At 51.3% G+C, this 23,687-nt stretch overlaps 1 protein-coding gene across 1 annotated transcript in view; it reads left to right on the forward strand.

The window, feature by feature from the left end:
- Positions 1 to 671: 671 nt before the first annotated feature.
- Znf423 (zinc finger protein 423) overlaps positions 672 to 23,687 on the forward strand; it is a 288,102-nt gene continuing 265,086 nt past the window's right edge. The window contains exon 1 of the mRNA XM_021656686.2: positions 672 to 1,032. Coding sequence (XP_021512361.2) covers positions 993 to 1,032 — 40 coding nt within the window. The 5' untranslated portion in view covers positions 672 to 992. The remainder of the gene's footprint in view (positions 1,033 to 23,687) is intronic.

A 23,687-nucleotide genomic window follows, 5' to 3' on the forward strand; every position in this document is an offset into this window, starting at 1 on the left:
CGGCCCGGCGCACCGGCTGAGCAATGCCCGTGTTACGGGCGCCCCTGCCCGCCTCCGCCTGAGCGCCCCCGCGCTCCCCTTACTCCTCCGGGGAGCCGAGATCAGATCGAGCCGAGAGCCAGAGAAGGGGGCGTGAGCCGGGGACCCCCAGCCGCGGCTTACAAGCCACTGCGGCCGTTTCGAGCCCCCCTCCAAGTAGGCTGAGTTGAGGGACCCCCCCATTCATCATAATTTCCAAACCAGGCATTTGAGCATTTTTGAGCCATTAATATTTATTATTATTATTATTATTTTATTTTTGGCGTGCGGCAGGGGATAATTTGAAGGCTCTTTTTTTTTTTCTTTTTTCTTTTCCCGGGGGGTACTAAGCTCCTGTGCTCCGGACCGCCTCCGGTCTCCTCGCCCCCTGAGACCCTCCCGGCTCCAGCTCGTTCCCCCTCCTCAGATGGGTTCATTGTGAGCTCCGCACCGGGCTGTGTGGCCGGACGCCTGCAAACTTTGCACAAAAATCCGGCAAGGGGCGGAGGAGAAGGAGGAGGAGGGTGAGGGTGGCTGTGGTGTGGGGGAGAAAGGGAGGGGGCCGCAGGGGCCGGGGGCCGGCGGGGGGTGGGGAGGAGGAGGGGGGCGGCTTTTTTTTTTTTTTTTTTTTTTTTGCATAACTCGGCTCGGCCGAGTGGCCTCCGGACTCCCCGCGCCGCTGGGACCGCCGCTGGGACCCGGAGCCCCCGGCTGCCGCATTGCAACAGGCAGGGCCCCGGCGCGCCCCCCGGGCCTCCCCCGGCCCCCGAGAGGCCTGGGCCGGCCACGGCTGCCCCCTCCAGGGAGGCTGCCTAGGACCTGCGGTCCGCTCCTTACGGCCGCCGACCCGGCTGCAAAAAACAAAGTTTCCGAGAGGCAGGCGGAGGAGAAGGGGGAGAAGGGCTGCCTGGAGCGGCGGGGGGCGGCGCGGGGAGCCGGCCGCGGACGGCGACGGAGCGCCCGGAGCCCCGGACATGTCCAGGCGGAAGCAGGCGAAGCCGCGCTCGGTGAAAGGTGAGCGAGAGAGGCCCGGCGGAGGCGCGAGCGAGCGAGGAGGGAGGGAGAGAGGGAGGAGGAGGGACCGGCGGGCGGGCGGGCGGGCGGCCGGGGACCGCGCGAGCGAGCGAGCGCCGAGAGGAGGAGGCGGAGGGAGGCGGAGGCGGAGGAGGAGGCGGAGGCCGCGAGCAGGAGGCGCCGGCGGCGGGGCCAGGACGCACACCCTGCCCGCCGACCGGCTCTCTGCCCCGCTCCCTCGCTCTCGGGGACGTGGGTCGGGGGGCTCAGCACAGGGGCCCTCGCTGCCCCTAGCGCGCCAGCCCCGGGCCCGCGTGGCCAATCAAGGGGTGCGGGCCGACTTGGCGGGGATTGCGAATCTCGGCGGCAGCGTGAGGAAGAGGCGGCGAGGACCGATGCCCCAGAGGCCGGCAGCTCTGAGGCGCCTTGGTTGGCCCCGGCTCTCGCTCGCGTTCTCCGATGCCCTTCTGGTCACTCGGGGACTCGGAGAGAAAGCAAACCGGGCGCCTCCTCCCCGCTCGGGCCCAGGCCGAGCTCCCGGTCCGGGCCCCCGCACTTCCTGCCGGCTCCACCGAGGCCAGCTGGGCAGGGAGCCTCGCCAGGAGTTCATTGTCTGTGCCGCGCCGGCGGGATGCTGGTCCCCAGGGGAGCGCAGTGGCTGCAGTGAGCGCCCCTCGGAGCAGCGCGTCCGGAACAACCCGGGCCGCCGCGCCTCGGGCACCCAGGGTGTCTTCCGTAGCGAGTCCCCAGGGTGCGCACGGTTGTGAGGAGCTATAGATAGCCAAGTACACACATCCCCCTTGCTTTGTATTTCCCCGGAGAGCCCCGGGTTTGAAGGGACCCCTGGAGAGCAGATGCCTCCGGGAGAGGCTGAGCGAGGGCCTCTAGCACCTCCCGGCCCCTTCCCCCTCCTCAGCTAGCTTCTGCAGGCATGGCCTGCTGCTTTGTACCCCTTCCAGCCTCTCCTGGGCTCGTTGGTTGATAGATGATACGGGAGCAGGATGAGAGTACCCGTGAAGCCTGAAGTCCTGAGGCCCTTATCCTTCTTCAACTCCCCTGATGACCTCTGGCCACAGCCCAACTCTGCTCTGAAAAGTTCATTTCCTGGAGGCCTGTGCGCGGGAAGGCGTTGGGGCCGGCTCCCTTCCTGCCAGTCTTGCTCCTGGTTGGAATAGCTGGTGCTGAATCTGTACCACGTGGGTTTCGAGACACTTGGCTTTTCCTTCCTTCTAAAGCCCCAGGAGAGTCAGGGGCACCTGGCCCCACCAAGACCCTCCCCGTGGTCTTAACTCTCCGCTCCGGCTCCTTTCTTTCATCGAGAGAAGTTGCTTAGCTGAGCACCCCCTCCAAGCCCCCCAGTCTGGAGCAGAGTCTGACTTGCTCCGTAGAACTAGAGGTCCCGGAGAGTTCTGATTGTGGGACAAGGAAGCCAGAAGAGAAGGCTCCCAGAAGACGACAGGGAAGAGGAGAATGGAAAGAAGAGCTTTGCAGTTTGAAATAATATTTGATTTCTCTCTTCTTTCCTCGGCTAACTACTCCGTTCTTGGAGAGGCACTTAAAGCAACCCAGGAAAAAAAAAAAAAAAAAAAAAAAAAAGTAGAGTTGGAACTGCTGGTGGGGAAGCAGTTTTCCTTAACCAAGGCAGTTCATTGTGAGTTAAACCTATCTATAAAAGCAGGTTGTGTGTGTGTGTGAAGACGCAAAGCCTGTCCACCTATAACCTGGTCTGTGTCTCCCAAACCTCTTATTTTAGAAGGCAAGCCACAGAAAGCAAAGGTAGGGCAGATCACAGCAAACAGATGGGTGGGTGTTTCAGAACTGCCTGAACCGAATTCTAAAAACACTCCGTGGATCACGGAGAAGGACTAGAATTGAGTTTTTTCAGCCTTTCATGAAATGATCCTTGAAATGATTTTTAACGAGTGTCTGTTCCTAAATCTACGTGTTTATATGTAGCAGACGATTCAAGCAGTGATGGGCAGAGACAGCCAAATGGCAGGCAGAGCAGCAGAGGTGTTTTGAGAAGTTGTGGAATACCAGCTACACATTGCTTTTCCATCCCTGGAGGCTGAAGGACCCCTGCCTCCCCCCTGACTCCCCCCAGGGCTCTTTTCCAAAAGCTGCTCCAGCCCCTTTCTCTCAGCACTCTCTGCCTTTTAGTACCTTTACTGAGGTGAATGAGGTGGAGAAGATGTGATCACTTATCAAGAGAGGAATTAAGAGAGAAGATAATTTGAATAGATAAGGATTACAATGGGTGAGAGATTTATTGCTTCTCAAGAACAGCCCCCTTTCTCTCAAGCAGTATTCCAAAGCCAGTGCTTAAGTGTGGACTCTTCCATCCACACCCAGGGTTTGAAACGACAAGGTCTTCACCTTTAAAGATGCTTGAAGGTGCTTCTTAAGGAACAGCGGTTGCCTTTTACATTGTATTTTATTCTACTTTAAGTCTACTGCTGTGTGTCAGAGCTGATGTGCAGGCATTGTGGGCTTCCCCCAGCCTGGAGTATTCTCTGTGAAAGTTGCTTGACCGTAATTTGTAATTGATCTCAGAAATATGAAAGCTCATAGCAGGAAGGAAAGACAGAAATGTAACAATTTTGAATGAATGCTCAGAAAGTGTGATTTGAAAGCACGGGGTATTGCCGCTTTGAAAATCAAACAGGCCTCAGGGGTCACTTCCCACTCTGGACACAAGCTCCCTCTGGAGTGGGGTCACTTGTCCCCTCAGGATGTTTGTCCTTCTTTGGAAAGCTCTGCTCTATAGGGAGGATGCCCAGCAAATGGGGAAAGGGGGTGCCGATGCAGGAGGGCAGGGCTGTTTTTCAAAAGCCTTGTGATTTTGTTTAAAAAAAAAATACAAAACCTCTAAACCACCCAACAAATTCATAAATGTTACAAAAGTCACATTTTCTGACCGAGTTTCTTTTTTTCCCTTTCATTTATTTATTTATTTATTTATTTATTTATTTATTTATTTTTTGTGTGTGCCTGTCCTGGCGGTGTGGCAGTTGCAACAATTTGTTTCCTTTGATGATTTTGGCCTCATTCCCTAGGCTGTTGTCATCTCACTGATGTCATTTTGGCCGATGACACCAGGTAGTTTGGTAAGGATTACCAGCAGGTCTGTCTGTCACTCAACATTAAGGAGACCTGTCCCTCCTAGACTGCAGGCAGCAACCTCTTCATTCCTGTAGAAAATGACTGTGTTCCTCCCCAGCCTCAGTTAAAAACTTTTTAATAATTTGCAATATTGTTGATTTTCTCTATTTTAGCAACTGTCTGTTGGTTAATTACAGTTCTTAATATTAATTGGCACTTAGTCTTGTGCCCCCACTCCCCCCATCCAAAATGGCCAGGAGTGACTTCTGTACTTCCTTTCTTTGTCTTCTCTTGCCAGCCTGAGCACCTCAGAAGTCCATCTTCTACATTTGGTGGTCTAGGGACTTGGGAGCAGCATAGTTCACCATTGTGCCTGTTTCCATGGAAATAATTGAGATGTAATAAATAGAGGCGTTCTGAGGTTACAGGTTTCTTGATTCAGCAGAGACCACACACAAGTGTAAATGGTTGAGATTTGTTTGGCTAAATGTGCATGATCTTCCAGGAAGGGCAAGACAAATCCTTTGTAGATTCCTTAGCTTTTTTTGGGTTCAGGTAGATGACATTTATTTAAATCCTAATGTTTAATTTTTTTTCCACACCAATTAAGTTACTGATTCCCAGCTTTGAAAGGGCCTGTTTGATTCTAGGAAATATCCTTTATGTCTAGTAATTGCTGTTTAGGTTCTTACACCTGTTTCCTTGCAAAAACTTAATAAGCAATAAAATAAGATAACTATGTGCCTCTGGCAGGAGAATATTGCTAAATGTTTAACTCTGAGGTGTCTGGTGTGCATTCGCCAGGAAAGGTGCAAAATGCCGGTGACTTTGCAGTCAGAAAGCAATTCAGTAGAACCAGGCAGCCCTGGCAGTGCTGTGGCATGTTAACAGAGGAGGAGGGGGACCACAGGAGGAGGAAACTGGAGCACAGCATCTTAGAGTGCAGCCTTCCTAGCTGGAGACAGGGAGGCTGGAGATCTGCTTCAGTCGAATAGAAACTTGCAACAATTGCTATATCGGTAGCCAGCTCTTAAGCTGGTGGCTGTGGAATTCTTCCCCTGATGTTGGATTTAATAGTCTGGCAATTAGATGCATTGATTTCTCTTAACTGTTCATTTGGATGTGTAAACGGAAGGAGCCCACCACTGAGGCTGCGGTGCAGGCTTGCCGCCCGGCTCTGAGAAGGGTTGGATGGTGGTGGAAGAGTGAATCCTCAAGGCGGCATTAGGATGACTTCTGCTTTTAAAATGATTTCTCCTATTCTGTCATTTTGCAACAAAATGAAGAGCACCTGTTGTTTCAATACTGTATAGAACAAAGGTGTCCATTTGTGTCTGAAAAGTGAAAACACCCTTGTCTGCCAGAGATGCTTCTGGCTTAACATTTCTGTGTCTGAGTTATCAGATGTTAGTGTAGACTTTTGCTACAAGGGGCGAGTTACACCGTCTTGAGCTCTTCCAGTCTAGAGGACCTTTCCTCTCCTCCCTCTATCACAATTGTCCACGCCCTGTGTCAGTGTGTCATGAGCACCCTCTTGTGCTCTCTGGTGGCTTGGTGGCTGGGTGGGTTAGTTTGGGAAAGGTATAGATAATAAGCTCTAATGAACGTTAGCCCTGTTCACTGCTGCTTTTTAATACACAGGCATTCAAACTGTCTCAAAGTCTTGGAGCTGAACGTGGCTAGGTTTCCCTGTGGCTTGATCCTTGTGACAAGGTCAGTGGGTGGGTTTAGCAGTGAGTAGGTTTAGGAACTCCCCCACCTTGTAACAAATCCTGCACAAAACAAGCCTAGCCCTCGGTACAAGACTATTGCTCTCATGGCTTAAAACATTTGTCCTGACGATTCCTTCAGGTGTGTGTGGGTCTAGTGTGCTGTGGAGACTTACTGGGGTGCCCTAGTATTATTGGTAGTTGGGGAAATTCCCGTATGTGTTTGCTGGCAAATTTGACAATTTCTGCTTGCATTATATGCAGCGTCCTTTGAGTAGTTTTGTACCCAAAATGATCTGACAAACCCTGAGTTGGTTATATCTTGCTTGAAGTTTTTGGCACTAGCTACTGGCTTTCTAAGCTTGCTGTGGGCTCTAGAAAGGGTGAAACGAGTGGACGAGACGAGAATGCAAAGTTCTTATTTCTACCTTACCTGCCAGGGTCTGGGGCAGCCAACGATTGGGGTTGTACACTCAGTAAATAAAAATACTTTACCTCTTTCAAGGATGCCAATTAGCTGATTGCTCCTCATGGCTGTCTTTAAGGGAATGGTGCTTTACCTATCTTCTTGTACAAAGGTTTGATTTTTAATGTCTTGTGAAAAGGATTCTCTTTGTCTTGATTGATGTCAGGAATAAAAGCATGATGGTAATATCCCTCTGAAAGCTATTGTATTGTCAGGCCTGGCTGACAGCGGGAGGGCCTCCCAGCGTTATAGATTAGTGCTGTGAAAACACTGACATTTTCTTTGTTACACTGCTGTTGTTCTACTTGCAAAGTCAATTACACAATGTCAGCTCAGTTACCGAGTTGACTTTGCAAGTAGCAATGTTTTTCAGTCTCTTCTTAAAGATATAATTTTCCTTTGTTGTTGTTGTTGTTTTGTTTTCTTTCTTTTTTAACCTGCCTTCCGCCATGGTTACCTCCCCTCTCCTGTGCACCCCCCATCCCCAGAATAGCCTCACGTTAGCTAGACATATACTCTAGTTTCATTTGTGACAAATCACAGTCAAAGACTGCTGCATGGTTATTTTGGAATTCTGCTCATTCATATTTCTGGGGCTTCTTATTGTAGCAGCCAAGATACAGAAAGAACCTAACAAATGAGATTAAAGAGTTTATAATCGCTTATCACGTGGATTGTTTTCTGGATTGGGGGGTCATTGAAGTTGGCAAAATTAGTATTCTTCCTTTTTCTATTTGTTCTGAGACTGTAGCTGAGCTTGAGTTTTGGGTCTAGGGGATCTTGGGAAAAGTTATTATTATTATTATTGAGATAGGGTCTTTCTACATAGCCCTGACTGTCCTGGAACTCACCATGTAGACCAGGCTGGCCTTGAACTCACAGAGATCTGCCTGCCTGCCTTTGCCTCCTGACGGCTGGGATTAAAGGTGTGCACTACCATGCCCCTAACTAATTAAGTGTTTTTAAAGGCTGGATCTTTCTGTGTAAAAGGCTGGCCTTCTGCTTTATTTAGCCTTCTAAGTGCTGAGGTTACAGGTTTCTGCCACCACTCTGGCTGACAAATTGTTTTTTGTTGCTCAGTATCTGTAAGAATTTGGATGTTGGGGGCTGCAGCACTTGAGTTTGGATAACATAGTGTCAGAGTAGAGGGGTCTCAGAAGGAGAATTATGTGCTTTCTCCCATTCCCACCACAGAGGGCCCACCACATTCTGAGGTGATCTCATGAGGTTGCTTCAACCTTTTCTGGATACAGGAGGACTTGGCGTCCCCATTGCAGTGTCAAAATCTTTCAGAGATAGAGGAAAGCTTTGTGTGGCTTTCCACAGTGGTCTCCCTCCTCATCATCCCTGGCTTCTGCTCAGTTCTCTAATCTGGTCATTGAAGAGGCAAGCACCTGCCTTCGGAGGCTTGTGGGAGTGTTACCTCACCGTTGCCTGGCAGAGGGTCCTTTGTGAGGCATGGCCATCATCCTGGACTCCAGATAACAGGGAGGAATCCATCAGGAAAGTCTGTCCTAGGACTCTAATTGTGGGCCCCCGAAGTTGTTATGAACCACCAGACAAGAGCCAGTGTTCACCAGCAATTTGTCAGGACTAATTTTGTTTTTCTCCAATAATTGAAAATTAATGTCTTGAAGTGAAAGCAGATGTTCATGTCATCTTCTGAATTGGGATATAAAATGGGGCTCTGTGGATGTGCTCACTAATTTAACAGCCACTTTCCTCTCCTAGATAATGGGGGTGTTGGGGCTGATATCACTTAAGGGCCAGGGACTGCCTGAGAGGGAGAGGATTGTGTGAAGCCCTTCTGCATTCCTGGAGGCTTCCTTTTGGAGCCAACACTAGTGAAAGGCTCTCCCTGGGCTGGGGACTTCCAGAGCTTATTGTTTTGAAAGTTCCTTCCTGCAAGACAGTTTGGGGCTTTGTGTGGGGACAGTAAGAGGAGTTGTGGCCTAGGGAAGAGTCTGACTTCCTGCAGCTGCAGCCCTACTGTTGTGTGAGTAAAACTGGTTAAGGCTGCACATTAGGGGCCCACACCTTCTGTTCCTGGAGGCAGAGGCAGGAGCGTCTCTGTGAGTTCTAGGCCAACCTGACTCATGTAGCAGGCTTGATGTGGCTGGAAATACATAGGAAAACCCTGTTTTTTGTTTTTTTCCTCTAGAAAGGGGCTAGAGAAATGGCTCAGTGGTTAAGAACAGTGGCTGCTCTTCCAGAGGACACAGGTTTAACTCCCAGCATCCACATGGTAGCTCGCAACTATTTGTAACTCCTGTTCCATGGGATCCCACACCTTCACACAAATATACATGTGGGCAAAACACCAACGAACATTCAGTACAAAACAAAGCAAAACAAAGACAAAAGAAAGATTTCAGATTATGGGCCCAGACCTGGAAAAGTTCACCTCACTGGTCAGAGAAGTTTTTGAAGGATTGTAAAATAGGGCTGGCGAGATGGCTCTGTAGGTAAAGGTACCTTCCACCAAACCAGATGGCCTGAGTTCAATCCCAGGGTTCACGTGTGGAAGGCAAGTTGTCCTCTGACCTCCACACATGTACTATTGTGCACCAACCCTAAACAAACAGACGTGATTTGAGAAAGATTATGAAACTGTAAAATCATTAAAGTTTGCTGTGCAAAGGATTGGTAAGTGGCTTGCAAGTATGTACCATGAGGTGTGGTTTGCCCATCACTGTGATCTCCCCATTTATAGCTACATCGGTGTGGGTCGGGGATCTGTAGTCCAGAGGGTGACATGGTGCTGGGTCAGGAGCTGCTGGGCAGTCTGGCGGCCAGGATTACAGCGTCTGTCCTGTCCTCATGGATACCACATTTCTGGAGATGGAGCCTGGGTGAGTGACTAGACCAGCAGCCAAGGTAGGCCAGATCCCAGAGCCTGCCAGCACCCAGACAATCTTGCCTGTCATCCAGCCTGCTCTCTCCAGGACACCTCCCCTGAGAAGGGAGGAACAGCTCCTTGGAATGGCTGCTCTGAATCTTAGTCCTTGGAAGTCCCAGTGGAGGCACATAGGTGAGGATGTTGGTGCAGAGCCATTTGGTAGTCCAGGCCGGGGGTGGGGGTGGGGGACCACTTTATCTATCTCTTCCTTTCCTGTGATTGAGATTTGCCTGTTTGTTACCTGGATGACATTGTTTTGTGCATCGTTGTCATTCCTGTCCTGCTCAAAGGTTGGTTTTTACTTCTTCTGTTGGCCCTAATTCAATAAAACATGCTAACCCACTGACTCCTCTTGTATCCAGTTTTACCTGCCTAAAGGCAGAGTGATTACTTTCTGGATTTGGTGAGGGGACAGGACAAGGCAGCAGGTGGGGGTGGTTACCACATCAAGGGTAACTCTGGGTGCAGGTGCTGTGTGACCTTGCAGCTGCCCGGATATTTCTGGCTCCTGATCAGGAGATGGAGCTCTGTCCCTAACCCCCAAGGGTGACAGGTTGTCACTTAGGGAGAGGAGAGGCAACCACCTGCTCCAGGGGTTCTCCAGGGAGAGGGTACAGGGGGAGAGCAGGTCCTAGAGAAGATAGATGGGAAGAGGTGCTCTGGAGGCTGCACAGTGCCATCCCCCGGGGACCTGTGAGCAGTGTCCAGCTTAGCCTTTAGGGACACCCTTTTGTCCCTCATGAGGAATCAGTCAGGCTTTGCACACACTGGGAAATTTCAGGCCTTTCCTCTTTGGGGTCCCTCAGTCCGGAAGGTGAGTTGATGAAGAACAATCTTGGATTCAAATTCATCTTTGCATGTTTCTGGCATCCTTAATCTCATCCATCCTGGACTGGTACACTTTCAGTCTCAGGGACAGCACTTTTTCTGCACATCCGTGCGTTTAATTTTAACTGCAGAGCTGTATGTCTCTCTGACTTAGCTGTGGTAGTCTTGCTTCTGCTTCTTAGGACTACAGTCCTTAGTCCTCAGAGCCAGCCCTTTTGAGAGATGGTAGCATCCATCTTGCCTTATTCAGGTGAGGGAATTCACTGAGATGTGGACACACCATTGGCTCTCTGGGCCTCCACAATCATTTATACACGAGCCTCACCTGGTTGCCTGGGTTGTGGGTCTGGAAACCTGTAACTGGGCAAGTGTGTTGGCTGTTGATGGGTTACATAAGAATGGAGGAAGAGTGAATGAGTAGTGAATAAGTGTGTGGGAAATATGTAGATGGGTTAATCAGTGAGTGAGTGAGCAAATGAGGGGGTGGACTGCTGGGGCACACACTTAAAAGGCCAGAGAAGGACTTCCTGGCATCCATATCGGAAACAGGTCCCGCTTCCTCCTTACTACCTTCCCAGCCTTTGCCTCTGTGAGGGCTGTGAGCCTTCTGCCTGTTGAAGCTGGGAGTGGCTGGTGCCATTTCCTCTCCATTCTTGGTCCTCTGTAGCCACCATCTCTTGTTCTAGACTCTTTAGAAATGATAGCTTAGCCTGAGATTCTAATGATAATTTTAAGTAAAGTGGAATGCTTGACTGAGCATACACCTCATGCTGCCCCTACTGAACTGCCACAGAACTACAGGGGTCAGACTGGAAATGCCTGTTTGGTTTGGGCCTGGCCAGGGCTCTCCATTTCAGTACCACTGGAGGCCTATAGGACCCACCCTGCCTTCAGGGTTTGCCTCAGGAGCAGTGGTAGGAGTGAGGGGTGAGGCTGAAACAGAGGTCAGAAAGAGAACGTGAACAGTAATGGCATGGTATCCTGTTAATTATCTAGAATAGAAACAAAACAAACAAGCCACCCCCTTTCCTTCAGGTAAACCTGGCTTCTATCATGGGGTGAGGGAGGTTAAGAGAGAGCATACACTGAGACCGTGGGCAAGACAGTTTTTTTTTGTCTGTGTTCTGTTTCCTGCTTCTAGAAGGGGATGGAGCTAGTTGTAGTGTTACTGTATGCGGGGGAATTGAAACAAGAGCCTGGTACCCGGGGCCTTGCGAGTGCTATGTGGGGGATGTTCACCTCGAGGTACAGCCCTAGCTCTTTGTGTTTGCTTGCTTGTTTGTTTGGTGACTGTTTTGCTCTGTAGCCAGCCAGGCTGACCTTGAACTTGAGGTCTTCACGCTTCAGCAACCCGAGTACTCTGCATGCCAGTGCATGCAGCCAAGGTATAGTTTTTTAATTCATAAAAGCATAAAGAGGGGAAACTAATGGCTTGGTAGTGATTAGTCCAAAGGGATTGTTCTAGGGAATCCTGCAGCGGGCAGCTGGGCTTGTCCTGCTCTCCTGTCCTTTTGGAAGTTGGGGAGTATATGAGACAAGAGAAGATGGCATAAGGGTTGAGGGTGCCGTGGGTGTGCTGAGATGCTTGAGAATCTAGAGTTTGTTGGGGTCATTGTATTCTTTGGCCATAGAGGCTTGGCCAAGTGTCACTGAAGCTGGTTTTCTGGGTACCTGCCTGCTTTCTTTCTTTCCTTTCCTTTCCTTTTCTTTTTCTAAGACAGGGTTTCTCTGTGTAGCCTTGGCTGTCCTGGACTCGCTTTGTAGACCAGGCCTTCCTTGAACTCACAGAGAACTTTCACCTCTGCCTCCCTGAGTGCTGGGACCACAGGCTGTGGGTCCCCTTTTTCATCTAGGGGTGATGAAGGTGGGGAATGATCAGGCCATACACATGTCTACCCAGAACCATGGGGAGGACGTATGCGGAGTCAGCGCTGTACAATTCCATCCCATTTGTTTCTCCCATGATTATTGTAGCAGCTTCCTGGATGATGTCTATGCTGGAGACATGTAAACCTCGCCACTGAGATGCCCTGGCCAAGGTCATTCCGAAGAACTAGGATTTGAGGACAAGTCTTAGCCTGCTGCAGAGCCTGCTCCAGTGGCCATTAGCTTTATAATTACACCAGTGACCCTGGAAAGTAACAGAAGATCTGCCTTCTCTCAGGGCTGTGAAAGCCTGACTCTGTAGGAACAGGAGGCAGCCCTGCTTTCATTCTTCTGTACACTGCTTTTTGGACTGTCTGTGCTCATATCTGTAAAAGAAAGTAAAAGATTTCTGAGCTGCTGGTGGTGGCACTCACCTTTAATCCCAGCACTTGGGAGGCATAGGCAGGTGGATCTCTGTGAGTTTGAGGCCAGACCAGTCTACAGAGTGAGTTCCAGGACAACCAGGACTACACAAGAGAAACCCTGTCTTCAAACCAAACCAAACCAACCAACCAGCAAACAAGATTTTCTGTATCTTGAGATAATTATATTTCTTCCTAGTCTTAGTGGCTGTTATGGTCTAACCCAGACTTTTTCAAGGATGCATATATACAAGACCTCAGATAGCATCTTATGCTATCCGACTATACTGCCTCTCAGTTACTATTTTCATCATAGCGGTGGGTTTCCAGTCTTGGTTGCACAGCTTTTTTCTTAGGTACCCGAAGTAGTCACATGACCTGGGACCAGAGTGCAGAAATTTTGAAGCTAAGGTCCCAGGTTAGTTTTTGTTTTAAAGCTTCCTGTAAATTGAATGTACAGACAGGCCTAAAGACTGCTAGCATGGAAGTTACTACATGTTAGTGTTGTAGATCTCCACGTTAACAGCCAGAAGGCAGTGGAGCTTACGTACAGCCCTTTGCTGGTGGATCTGTAATTGCCTCCAGTGTTTTGCTCTTACACCGAGGCAGGGAGCATACTCACTTACAGATTTTTGTGTTCTTGTTTGGGCATTTCTTAGTGTAGGTCTCTAGGGGTGGGATTGTTGGGTCGAGGAGTATTCACTTGAAAAATTGGGTAGCTGTTTCCAAACTGACTTGCAAACGTCGTCATGCCAGCTCACCCACCTCTAACTGGTGTGTGAAGGCTGGTTTCACCTCATCTTTGCCCAAACAGGTTCCCCCCCTATTGGTTTTGTTTTTCTTTTGCCAAGCAGACAGCCAAGAAATCATACATTGTTTTCATTTGCACTTCCTTTATTAGTGAAGGTTCTCATGTTTTCGGGCACTGCTTGGGGTGTGGCATTGTTTTCTCTCCCTGAGACCTTTAGCCCACTACCCCCGTGTCTCTTTTCCTCTTCATACATCCATTCTTCCTCCTACACCCTGAGCATCTTACCTAGGGGAGACTCAGCCTGGTTCAGAGGAGGATTCAGAAGGAGCCAGGTGGAGGCTGTTCTGGTAAAGGTCTGAAAGCCGGGTGTCTGGAATCAACACAGTACAGCCCTTGAAGGGAGAGAGTGGCGTGAGCCTTGGGCTTCAGGTCGGGTAGACAGAGGGAATTCCTTTGACAGGGGAATAGGCAGAATCCAGCATTTTATTTCTGCCTTGGGGATGGGATCAGCCCACCAGGAGTAGCTAATGAATGCTTGTATGCAGGCACAAACTGCCAGTCATAGGCAGAGTTTGGAGGTCCTTGACTCACTTTGTCCACTTTGGTGAGTACTTGGGCTACCTGAGCAATAATGATTCTTTTTGTTTGTTTGTTTGTTTTTAAAGATAACGGTTTCTCTGTGTAGCCCTTGCTGTCTTGGATTTTGCTTTGCAGACCCGGCTGGCCTCAAACTCACAGATCCGCCTGCTTCTGCCTCCCGAGTGCTGGATTAGAGGTGTGTGCCACCACTGCCTGGCCTGCAATAATGATTCTTAATAATGAGCCTTAATCATGACTCCTCAGCCAAGCACCCTTCTCAAGAGGATGGTCAGAACTGCCCAGAGAGCTGCAAGTCAGGTGTCCAAGGTCGTGCAGTGACCTTGTGACAGAATTGTGCCTGGGGAAAGAGCAAGGACATCCTGGGAACTTGCTGCTGTGCTGACCAAGGCCTGTCTTCTCCACCCTCCCTGTAGATTCTGTCCTCTTGATCACTGGCCAGGCACAGGAAATGTTTGTTGGGAGATCAGGGTATTGCCACAATGGGCTGTGTGTGTGTGCATGTGCATACAGACCTGTGTGTGTGTTCCTGTGAGTATATGCGCTTGCGTGTGAATGTCTGTATTTCATTATGTTTCCTCATGCATGTGCCTCTGTCTTTGGACATGTTTGTCAGAGTCAAGGTGTGTGCATGTGTGAGTTAACCTCAGGTGCCATCAACCTAGGGAGGAGGCTGCTCTCAGCAGTGGCGGGCTTTGCGTGGCTTCTCTGACCCATCATTTAGGCATTCTGGAGCACTTCCGGTGTGCCCAGCATGCATGCCTGGCTGGGTCCTATTGTAAACACAGAGAGGCAAGCAAGTCCTTCTCTTAAAGTCCTTTGACTGTTTGTAAAGTTGTGGTGATGAGAGTGGTATAATGTCTCCTGTGGCCAGACACACTTGGCAATGCTGGGTTAATCAGAGTCACAACTTTCTTAAGTCCTTTAAAATGCTCAGGTGAGAGTCTCTCAGAGAGAGAGGCTGGAGCTGTGGAACGTCCACGAGATCCCTCGTTGCTGGATCTTTTCCTCTCCGCTTGAGTTTCAAGGTTTCTAGGATCGACGCTGTTGCTGCTTGTTCGCTTGCTCATTACACATCCCGTGCGCTTACTGAACATGTACTCCATGCCAGCACTCTGTGCTGAGGCTCCAGCAACGGGTGCATGTGTAAGTTCACTGTGTTGGAGGGAGGGGCTTCTGCAGGTATACCGGTCAATAACACAATTCCCATTCCGAGGGAACGGTGTTGAGAAGCTGTCCGGACAGCATCGTCCTGGAGGGGACGCCTATCTAGATGACAGGGGTTTCTGATGGGAGCGGGCCTGAAAGGTTTTGCCTCTACAGGGCTGGGGAAGATTGTGGTATCCCTGAGTTCCCTCCCCACTCCTTGCTTGCACTCCCCACTGGCTCAGTTCCTTTGGCTTTTGTGGTGCAATCCAGGCTCCAGAGAGACTGACTCCCTGGGTGATGGGTCATCTCAACTAGGGCTGTCCCCAGCAAGAGCTTAGAATTCTGAGTCACATTCTTGCCCCAGGAACTCAAGTGCCACGTCCTCCACCATCAGCACAGACACACAGGACTCTCTCAGTGGATCAGCCTGATGGGAGGCCTCAGGCCATGACCTGTCCCTGTGAGAACCACCCAGCAGAGTGCCTCCTCTGTCTGGTCACTTCATTGTCCCCAGCACCTGGCAGTGGACTCACATTCCAGACTTATTTGACAGATGGGAAAATGAGGCCATGAAGCTCCACAGCCTCCTCAGAGGCCCGGTCCAGAACCCGGCCCCTTCCCTGGCCAGGCAGTGACTGGACGGTAGTGGTGTTGGTGACAGAAGCACCTTGAGGGACACCAGAGACTTACAGGACAAGAGGCAGGGAGTAGGGCCTACTGCAGCCTGTCTGTCGACTTGTCTCAGAGATCTGGGCGCAGGGACACCAGGGCAGGCATGGGGAGACAGCGAGGCAGTGGTTGAAAGGGAAGAGGTCATGGGTGGATAGAGCAAGGAATGGGAGTGGGGAGGCATTTGGGGGAAAGGCGGGGTGGTGGTGGTGAGGGAGGGGGATGGGATGAGGGTAGGTGAGGAAGGGCCGCGGCTCCGGGGTCCCTTTCTGCTTTGCGACCCGCGAAAGCCCGGGGGCCTTGGGAACGTGGCCCTTTCGGGGTCCCCACCCTCCTGCCCATGAGGCGGCCCTGGGGCTCCTTTGAGACGCCGTCCTGGGAACGCGCCGGCTGCCCCCCGCGCTGAGGGCTCCATGGCTGCGACGCAGTAACTCAGGGCCTGAGCTTGGCACAAAGCGGCCGCGGCGGGGGACCGGCTGGGAAGGCGCGGGTTGCGCCGCTCGCGCGTCGCGGGGTGGGCCTTGCCACTCAGTCCATCCCGCCGCCCCCAGGCTTCAGAGCCCCAGGCCCGGCGGGGGCGGCGTCGCTACCCCTGCAGGGTGCCTGCCAGGGGTGGGTGGTGGGATGCAGCCCGCTGGCCAGATGTGCACCTTAGGGAGCCTTGAGGTCCTGGAGCACCGATTGGCCCCAGCTTTGGGGCGGAACTTAAGGAGGTCAGAGCCGTGCACGGTAACACAGTCAGTGTCCCCCATTGCTTGCTACCTAGGGGCCAGGGCTGTTCTGAGCACGACACACCAGTACAAGCGTCACAGACACCTATGGGCAGGTACTGTGATCACTCGTGCGTTACGGGGGGGAGGTGAGGGGGGCAGCTGAAGCACAGGGATGTAAAATCAATTGCCCAATGCTGGGCAATTAGGACTAGAGCTTATTTGAAGGCAAGCTTGGAGATCACAGAACTCTGCTGTGTCTCTGCATCATGCCAGGAATACGTAGGTAGTCTGGACATGTGGGCATGGGGTTACTTTTTCTTTTTTGAGGTAGGGTCTCATGTGTTTCAGGTTGGCCTTAGAACTTGCATTATAGCTGAAGATGAACTTGAATTTTTGTTCCTTTTGCCTCTACCCTCTGAAGGCTGGGATTTCCAACATGTACTAACCAACACACCCACTTTATGGGTTGCCAGAGATCCGAGGTCTGGCTTCATTCATGCTAGGCAAGCACTACCTAAGGAAATTCATTCCCGACCTATGAATGCGTTTGTCCAAGGAATTATAGGCAGAAGACCTGCAGACAGACAGACCCGACTCTCCTAGTTTGCCTCTTAAAATTCTCTCCCTGCTCATTCAGTAGATGGCTGGTACTGCCTGAGCTGGATGGCCGTTTCAGAGGCATTCTGGGCCTTTAAGGAGCTGACCACAGACCTCGGAGTGAGATAGTCAGGCAGAGCACACAGTGCAGCCAATGTGAGCTGATTCTTACTGGGAGCCTGCTCTTCTTATCTGCTTTGGGTCCTCTGGGAGGGCATTATAGAGGAGGTGATGGGATAGCGGACCTGGGAAGATGGGAAGGCACCACAGAGGAAAGCAGTCTTCTTTGTCTTCAAACCCTGGGCTGCCTGCTTTGCCTGGGCCCAGCCTTGCAATGGATAGAAGGAGAAGAAAAAGTCACTGTCCCCACCCTTGAGAATCAGTGGAACGAAATCTGTGGGGTGCATATGTCCGGCAGGACTGGAACAAGCCTGGATGGGGCCTTCTTTGAGACTAGAGCACAGCAGATGGAAGAGGCGATGCAGAACAGTGGAAAAGACTGCGGATGGCATTGTGGGGTAGCCTGCTGGTACGTGCACAGTACAGAGCATGCTCCGTTCTGGAGAGTCCCCAAGATGGCTGCCTCGGCCTTGCTCTTTGCGTTTATGACATATATGAGTGAGTGTGCACAAGTCCTAGCGTGTGCGCATAGGTCATAGGACAACTTGCAGGAGACTGTTCTCTCCTTCCACCGCATAGGTTCCCGGATTGAACTCAGGTCACCAGGCCTGGTAGCAAGTCTTACCTGATAAGCCATCTGGCTAGTCCTTGCTTTTTTTTTTTTTTCTTCTTTAAAGGCCTCTTTTAAAACTTTTTTATTTTTTGAGGCGCTGAATATTGAATTCCCAAATGTCAGACAAGTACTCTACCACCACGTTATGTTCCCCATTCTTTATTATCTTGACTCCTTAAATCTATTGATTTTGTGTGTGTTTTGTCTGCACGCGTGTCTGAGCACCACGTATTGCATGGTCTCTGTGGAGGCTAGAGGATACAGGTGATTGTGAGGTGCCTTGTGGGTGCTGGGAGTTGAACCTGGGTCCTGGGAGAGCAGCCAATGTTTCTGACCATCGGGCCATCCCTCCAACCCCTGTTACCCCTATTTTTAAGTGAATCCGAGTCATCCTGCCTGACCTTCAGCTTTCAGTTTTGCAGCAGCCCCTGATTAAGTGGTATAGTTATGTACCACCATGCCCAGCTCTTAAAGGACACACATCTTTATACAAACTCTGTGAATTGTGTAGTTCTAGGGGATTCACATGGCACCTCGTGCCTAGGGAGATGATTTTGGCGTGGTCTCTTCTGCTGTGCCAAGTGACAAAGGGGGTCCACAGAAGTTAAAGGCCTTGTTCTAAGTTTAGGAGCATAAGGCCATGTGCTGCTATGAGCTGGGCTGTTTATTTCTAGTGTGCAAGGACCTTGCTGGACTCTGATGCTCATGCAATGCACACTGTTAGCTAGGGTTGGGGATGGAAGGGAGATACTGACAGTCCAGCATTGCTTCTAGCCCAGCTAAGCTGTTCCCACCACCCACCCTGGATCCAGGAGAAGCCAGCTGCCCACATGCGCCTGCTGTGTCCACAGTTCGGTCTGTTCGGGTGTCTCACGGGGCTTTATTCTGAATGTCCTGTCCTCTTCACTGGCTCTAAGGACTGGTTCTCCACGTTCTCCAGGGGGAATGAGGAGGCCTGTCCTGGGTTTCCTAAAGCCATTTTCCACTTGGATGTTCTCTGGGAGACCGAACCTCTCCCTGCCTCCCTCCGTATCTTGTCCTGCATTATTTTCTTTGGAGAGTCCACCTGGGAGGTTTGGCTCATGTGCAAGGGGCAACAGAAGGGACAGAATGGTTATCAGTTTTCCTTGTAGGTACCAGCTGCGGGATGAGTGCTTCACGAGTTTCCTGTGATCCCCTCAGTAGCCCTGTGAGGTTAGTACCAACCTGTTTACCTGGCTGTGGGCGATGAGGGGCAGCCCAGTGTTCAAGGTCACAGTGGCTAGATGCTGTGGGGCCTGCAAGAGTCTCTCCTGGGCTGCCATCTGCACACCTGGCCAGCCAGTGCCAACCCAGTTCCTCCCCAGGAGGTAAAAGGTTCTGGACCCAGAGCAGGTGTCCCCCTGAGGAAGGTGGCTGGTGTTATCTCTTCCCTGGGTCTCATGGCTGGGCCCACTCCTGAAGTCCCATTTGGGAAGTAGCAGTTGAGACAGGTTAGAGAGGGAAGGCTAACCAGGGTGTCCTGCCGTGACAGCCAAGAGGGTGCTGGACCAGGCTGTGCTTCCTTCGCGGTGTTTTGAGAAGCTGGCAAGACCCAAGGTCAGCTCTTCTGTTCCGTGAAGTGGGAATTAGTGGACGTAGGGATTTAGGGGAGGGCTCCTTTCTCCTGTGGCTTCTCCCACCCCACCCCACCCCACCCCACCCCACCCCACCAGGCTTTGGGAATTCTTCTGGATCATCAGGAATCTTGGATGTGATTGTTGAGGGGCTGAGTGGCTACAAAGTAGGACGCCTGCTTGAACTGCCCCCTGGGCCTGAGGCTGGCCTGTAAGCCTGCATCGTGTTTCCTGCCATCCCCAACCCCCACCATCCCATGGGTGTATGGCCCTACAGGGAGCCTGCTGTGTCAGGTTGCTCTAAGTCTTTGTTCCCCTGACCTTCCCTCCTTGTCCCCCGCAAAAGCTTGGAGCCCTGGGTACTCTTCTACACCAGGACACTTGAACCCCTCTACTTGTTCTGTCCCAACTCCCTCCTTCTTTGGCTTCCTGGAAGTCAGGCACCCTGGAGGTTTCTGGACCGTATCGAATTGCCTGGTGGGTAGATGCTTCCTTTTTTTTTTTTTTGGCCGGGAGTTGGGGAGCTTTCTAAAGAGGCTGGTGTCTCCCTGGATCAAACTGTGTCCCCTAGTCCTTCCCTTAAGAGCCCTGGGACCTGGCTGCCTCTCCTGGGTGGGGATCAGCTTGGGCGGCATTTCCTGTCTCCCTCCTTTTCCTTTTTCACCAGACTCCCCAAGGATGCCTCTTGGGGGGACAGCGGCCCACTTCAGTCTTCTCACTGGTGAGTTGTGGCTGACTTGGCCTGGCATAGCCACGGTTCCGCTGAACTAGGGCCCAGCATTGGCTGGGCTCCACTTCTGCTCCCCACTCCCAGGAGCCCACCTCCTGGCGGGACAGCTGGGCTCCAGCTGGGCACACCTCCTGCTCGGAGCCAACCAGCTGCTCCGTACGGACTGGAGGGTGGGTTCTAGGAGAGGCAAAGAAGTCGGGAAAGGAGCCTCCAAGGCCAAGGGGTGGGGTAAAGGAAAGGACCAACCTAGGGAGGAGTCCGAATGAAGCTCCCCTCCATCGCCCCTGCAGTTAATTCTGAGGCGATTTTGACAACCCTCAAGTCTTCTTGCAGCCGTTCAGTCACTCTGCCTGGCCCCCCAAGGCCTACTGCACACATGGTTTTGCTTTTCCAGGCATCCTCCCCTGGTTCCCTCCCCCTGGGTGCCTTCTCGAGCTCTTCGGCCCCTTCCCCCAGCCCTCCTGGGCCCCCTCCTTCCTCCTTGACCCACTTTAGTCCCCTGTTGCTGGGGGAGGGGAATGCGCAGCCGGCGGCTCTGATCCTGGCTGCCTCCCCCAGCATCCCTTGGGGCGGGCTCTGGATGGAGCCAGCAGGCTGAGCCGGCCTGGCCCCAGGGACTGGCACACGGCGAGCTCCGTGTGGCAGTCTCCCTGCCCCCACCTTGGACAGACAGTTCTGGACAGCTGCCCCTGCCCAGGCCCCTGGGAGGCCCTGCCAGGACACGGCTCTGGTTTCCCCCCAGCCCCAGGGAGCAATGGCTGCAGAGATCCCTCCCACCTCTGCCTCCTTGCGGAGCACTTCCGGGAGGAGCCACAGGACGGGGGCAGTACCAGCTGAGTTTCCACCCATCCTTCCCCTCCACCTCTATTGGAGAAGCTGGAACTGGGGTTTTCTTATGTGTCCTATTAACCTGTGTGACCTGGGGAATTCCGTCAGTCCCCATTGAACCCCTTCTATAGAGCGAGGGAGTCACTGTATACCTAACTTGACTGAGCTGAATCAAGTCCCAGAGACTGCATACCACCATGCATTTAGGTGTTTCGGTGTCCCGTGACAACATTGGGACCATAATTCCTTACTCTGTTTTAAAGGGGAGGCCACACAGGGGTTCATCCCCCACACCTGGACTGATGATACCTTGCCTCGTCCTTTTACATTCCGTGGTCCATCCTGACATCTGGGCTATTGATTCCTCAGCTGCAGTGGCATGGCTCTCTTCGGATGTGGCTTCCTGCACCTTTGGTACCCTTCTTAGTGGCCCTTTGCTCTGTGATAGGTTGTGTGAAGGCCAGGTACTAGTACTGACCCCAGCCTGGTGGCCCCTTTGTGAACAAAACCTGGGGATAGAGTAGATCCCAGGGGTCTGCTTTCAATACCAGCCGTGGGTAGGAGCAGCCAGGAATTTCCTGTGCCCTGCCCATGAGCCTCTTGCACATTGTCCCCTCCACCCTTCCTGCCACCCCACTAAAACACAAGTGTGAATAGGTGGGAGGTCTTGAGGGGCTGTTAAAATTTGTGAGGGTGCCCCCTCCCCCCAATCTGTCCTGTTTTTTTTTTTTTTTTTTTTCCTGGAGCCTTGACATCTTCCTTCCTCTGGGAACCTTTTCATTTTGCCATCATTGTCTTGCTGAATAAAGGAGGATTGGGAGGTGGCAAGGGGCTCTGGGAATGAAGTCAGGCCATCTTTTCTTATTTGCCTAATTTCCTCACTCAAATGTGTCTTGTGATTAAACATTTTCTTAGCATGCTTGGTCAGGGCCAGGCTGGGGTTCTTTTCATAAACATTGGCAAGTGAGTTTAACAGCCCTGTTTGTATTAGCTGGAGGTTTCATTTGCATAGTGATTGTTCTTATGAAACAGAATAATCACTCACAGTTTATGAAACTGTATAAATGCCTGGGTCTGCGTCTTTGGTGCGTGCACGGGCCTTTCTTCCCACATGTAAATGTATCCTGTTTGGGGATGAAATTCAGACTCTTGGAAAAAGCTGTGGTGCTTGGGGTTTCTCTGAGGAACCCGGGGTGTTTCCCTGGATGGAGTCCTGGGTTGTGGGTGTTGCTCATGGGTGGAGCTTGTGATGATGAAGTGGTCTAGTCACCAGGGACCCTGGTGCAACAGGGGGAAGGTATGCATCTGAGTCCCCTTTTCATGTAGTCCTCCCTGACTTTTGCTTGGAGTTGTTTTTTTTTTTTTTTTTCCCTTCTGGACAGAGGGTTTCTCTGTCTGGCTGTCTTCGAACTCACTCTTTAGACCAGGCTGGCCTCGAACTCAGAGAGGTCCGCTTGCCTCTGTTTCCTGAGTGCTGGGATTAAAGGCTTTAGAGTTTTTGAAATGACCTTGCTTTATAGCCAGGCTGTACTCGAACTTGTGATCCTTTATCCTTAGCCTCTTGAATGCTTGCATTATGGACTCACACTGTCATGAAACCCTGCCTTCCCAGCTCTTAGATAAAGGCTGCAGACTGGAGGCCTGAGGATGAGTGTTGCTTATGGATTTCTTTTGAGACAAGCAGGTGCAAGGGTTACAGGCTCACATCAACCACCCTGCTCACTGATGTTATGATCAGCTTTCACTGTCTTTCCTTTCCCTGTTCTTCCTTCCTTCCGTCTTTCTTTCTTTAAGAAAATTTAAGATTTATTTATTTAATGTGTATGAGTATTTTGCCTACATGCATGTATGTGTACCATGTGTGTGCCTGGTGCCCACAGAATCCAGAAGAGGGTGTTGGATCCCCCTGGGGCTGGAGTTATGGATGGACTGTGAGCCATCACGTGGAATTGAACCCCTATCCTCTACAAGTGCTCCAAACTGCTGAGCCACTTTTCTATTTCCTGCACTGTCTTTGAAAGAAGAAAAAAATGAAACCAGTATGGGGAAAGCTGGAAATATCACATCAAAATTAATATTCTGGTTTCCTTTTCTGGCACCTAATAGCTGGACCTGGGACTATGAGGCCCACCCTCCTGCCTGGCAAGAGTCCTGAGGCCTGTGCGGGTGCTGCTCCTACGGGAGGGCACAGTTGTCTGTGGACCAGTCTCCTGCCAACCTATGGATTTTTTTTCCTTTGTGGAAGTTTCCTGTGGAGCTTGGGTTTTTGTTTTTTTTTTTGCTTTCTTTTTCCTTTTAAAAAGATCACACACATCCATCCATCCATCCATCCATCCATCCATCCATCCACACTCCCACCCACCTGTCTGTCTTTCTGTCTGTCTCTATCCATCTATTATCTATTATGTGTGTGTGTGTGTTACACACTTATCTGCATATTCCATGGTGAGCCTGTGCAGGCCAGAGGACAATATGTAGGAATTCATTCTCTCTTTCTACTATATAGGCTTCTGAGGTTGAACTCAGGTCAACAGGTGTGGTGGCAAGTGCCCTTAACCACTGAGCCCTCTCACTGGCTCAGAACGTCTGCTGTCCTGCCTTTGGTGGCTGAATTCGTTGTCGTCCTTCAGGTTTATGTCTCCTAGGCTCTGCCCCAGTGGCCTTGGGTTCACGGACCTCCTGGTAACCAAATTAGTGCATGGAAGAGAGGAGATCTGGAGAAAAAGTCACTTTGAGAGGTCATACCTTTATTCCCAGTGACTTCCCCTTTCTAGAACATTCTTGGTTAGATATTTCATAGTCTCAGTCTGTGCTCTGGACTCAGGCAGTATAATCTGGATGGGTCAGCTGGCTTAGCTGGGATGACATTTTTTAGCTCATTCTAAAGCAACTGGAAATCTGGTTGGGCCTACTTGATTTGCACTGAGTGGACCCAAGTTGTACCATCCCGTCAAGAAACGGCTTGACAAGAATGGAAGCTGGATGAGGAGGTCCTCGCCCA

Source organism: Meriones unguiculatus, chromosome 10, assembly GCF_030254825.1.
Source record: "Meriones unguiculatus strain TT.TT164.6M chromosome 10, Bangor_MerUng_6.1, whole genome shotgun sequence".
Classification (NCBI taxonomy): domain Eukaryota; kingdom Metazoa; phylum Chordata; class Mammalia; order Rodentia; family Muridae; genus Meriones; species Meriones unguiculatus.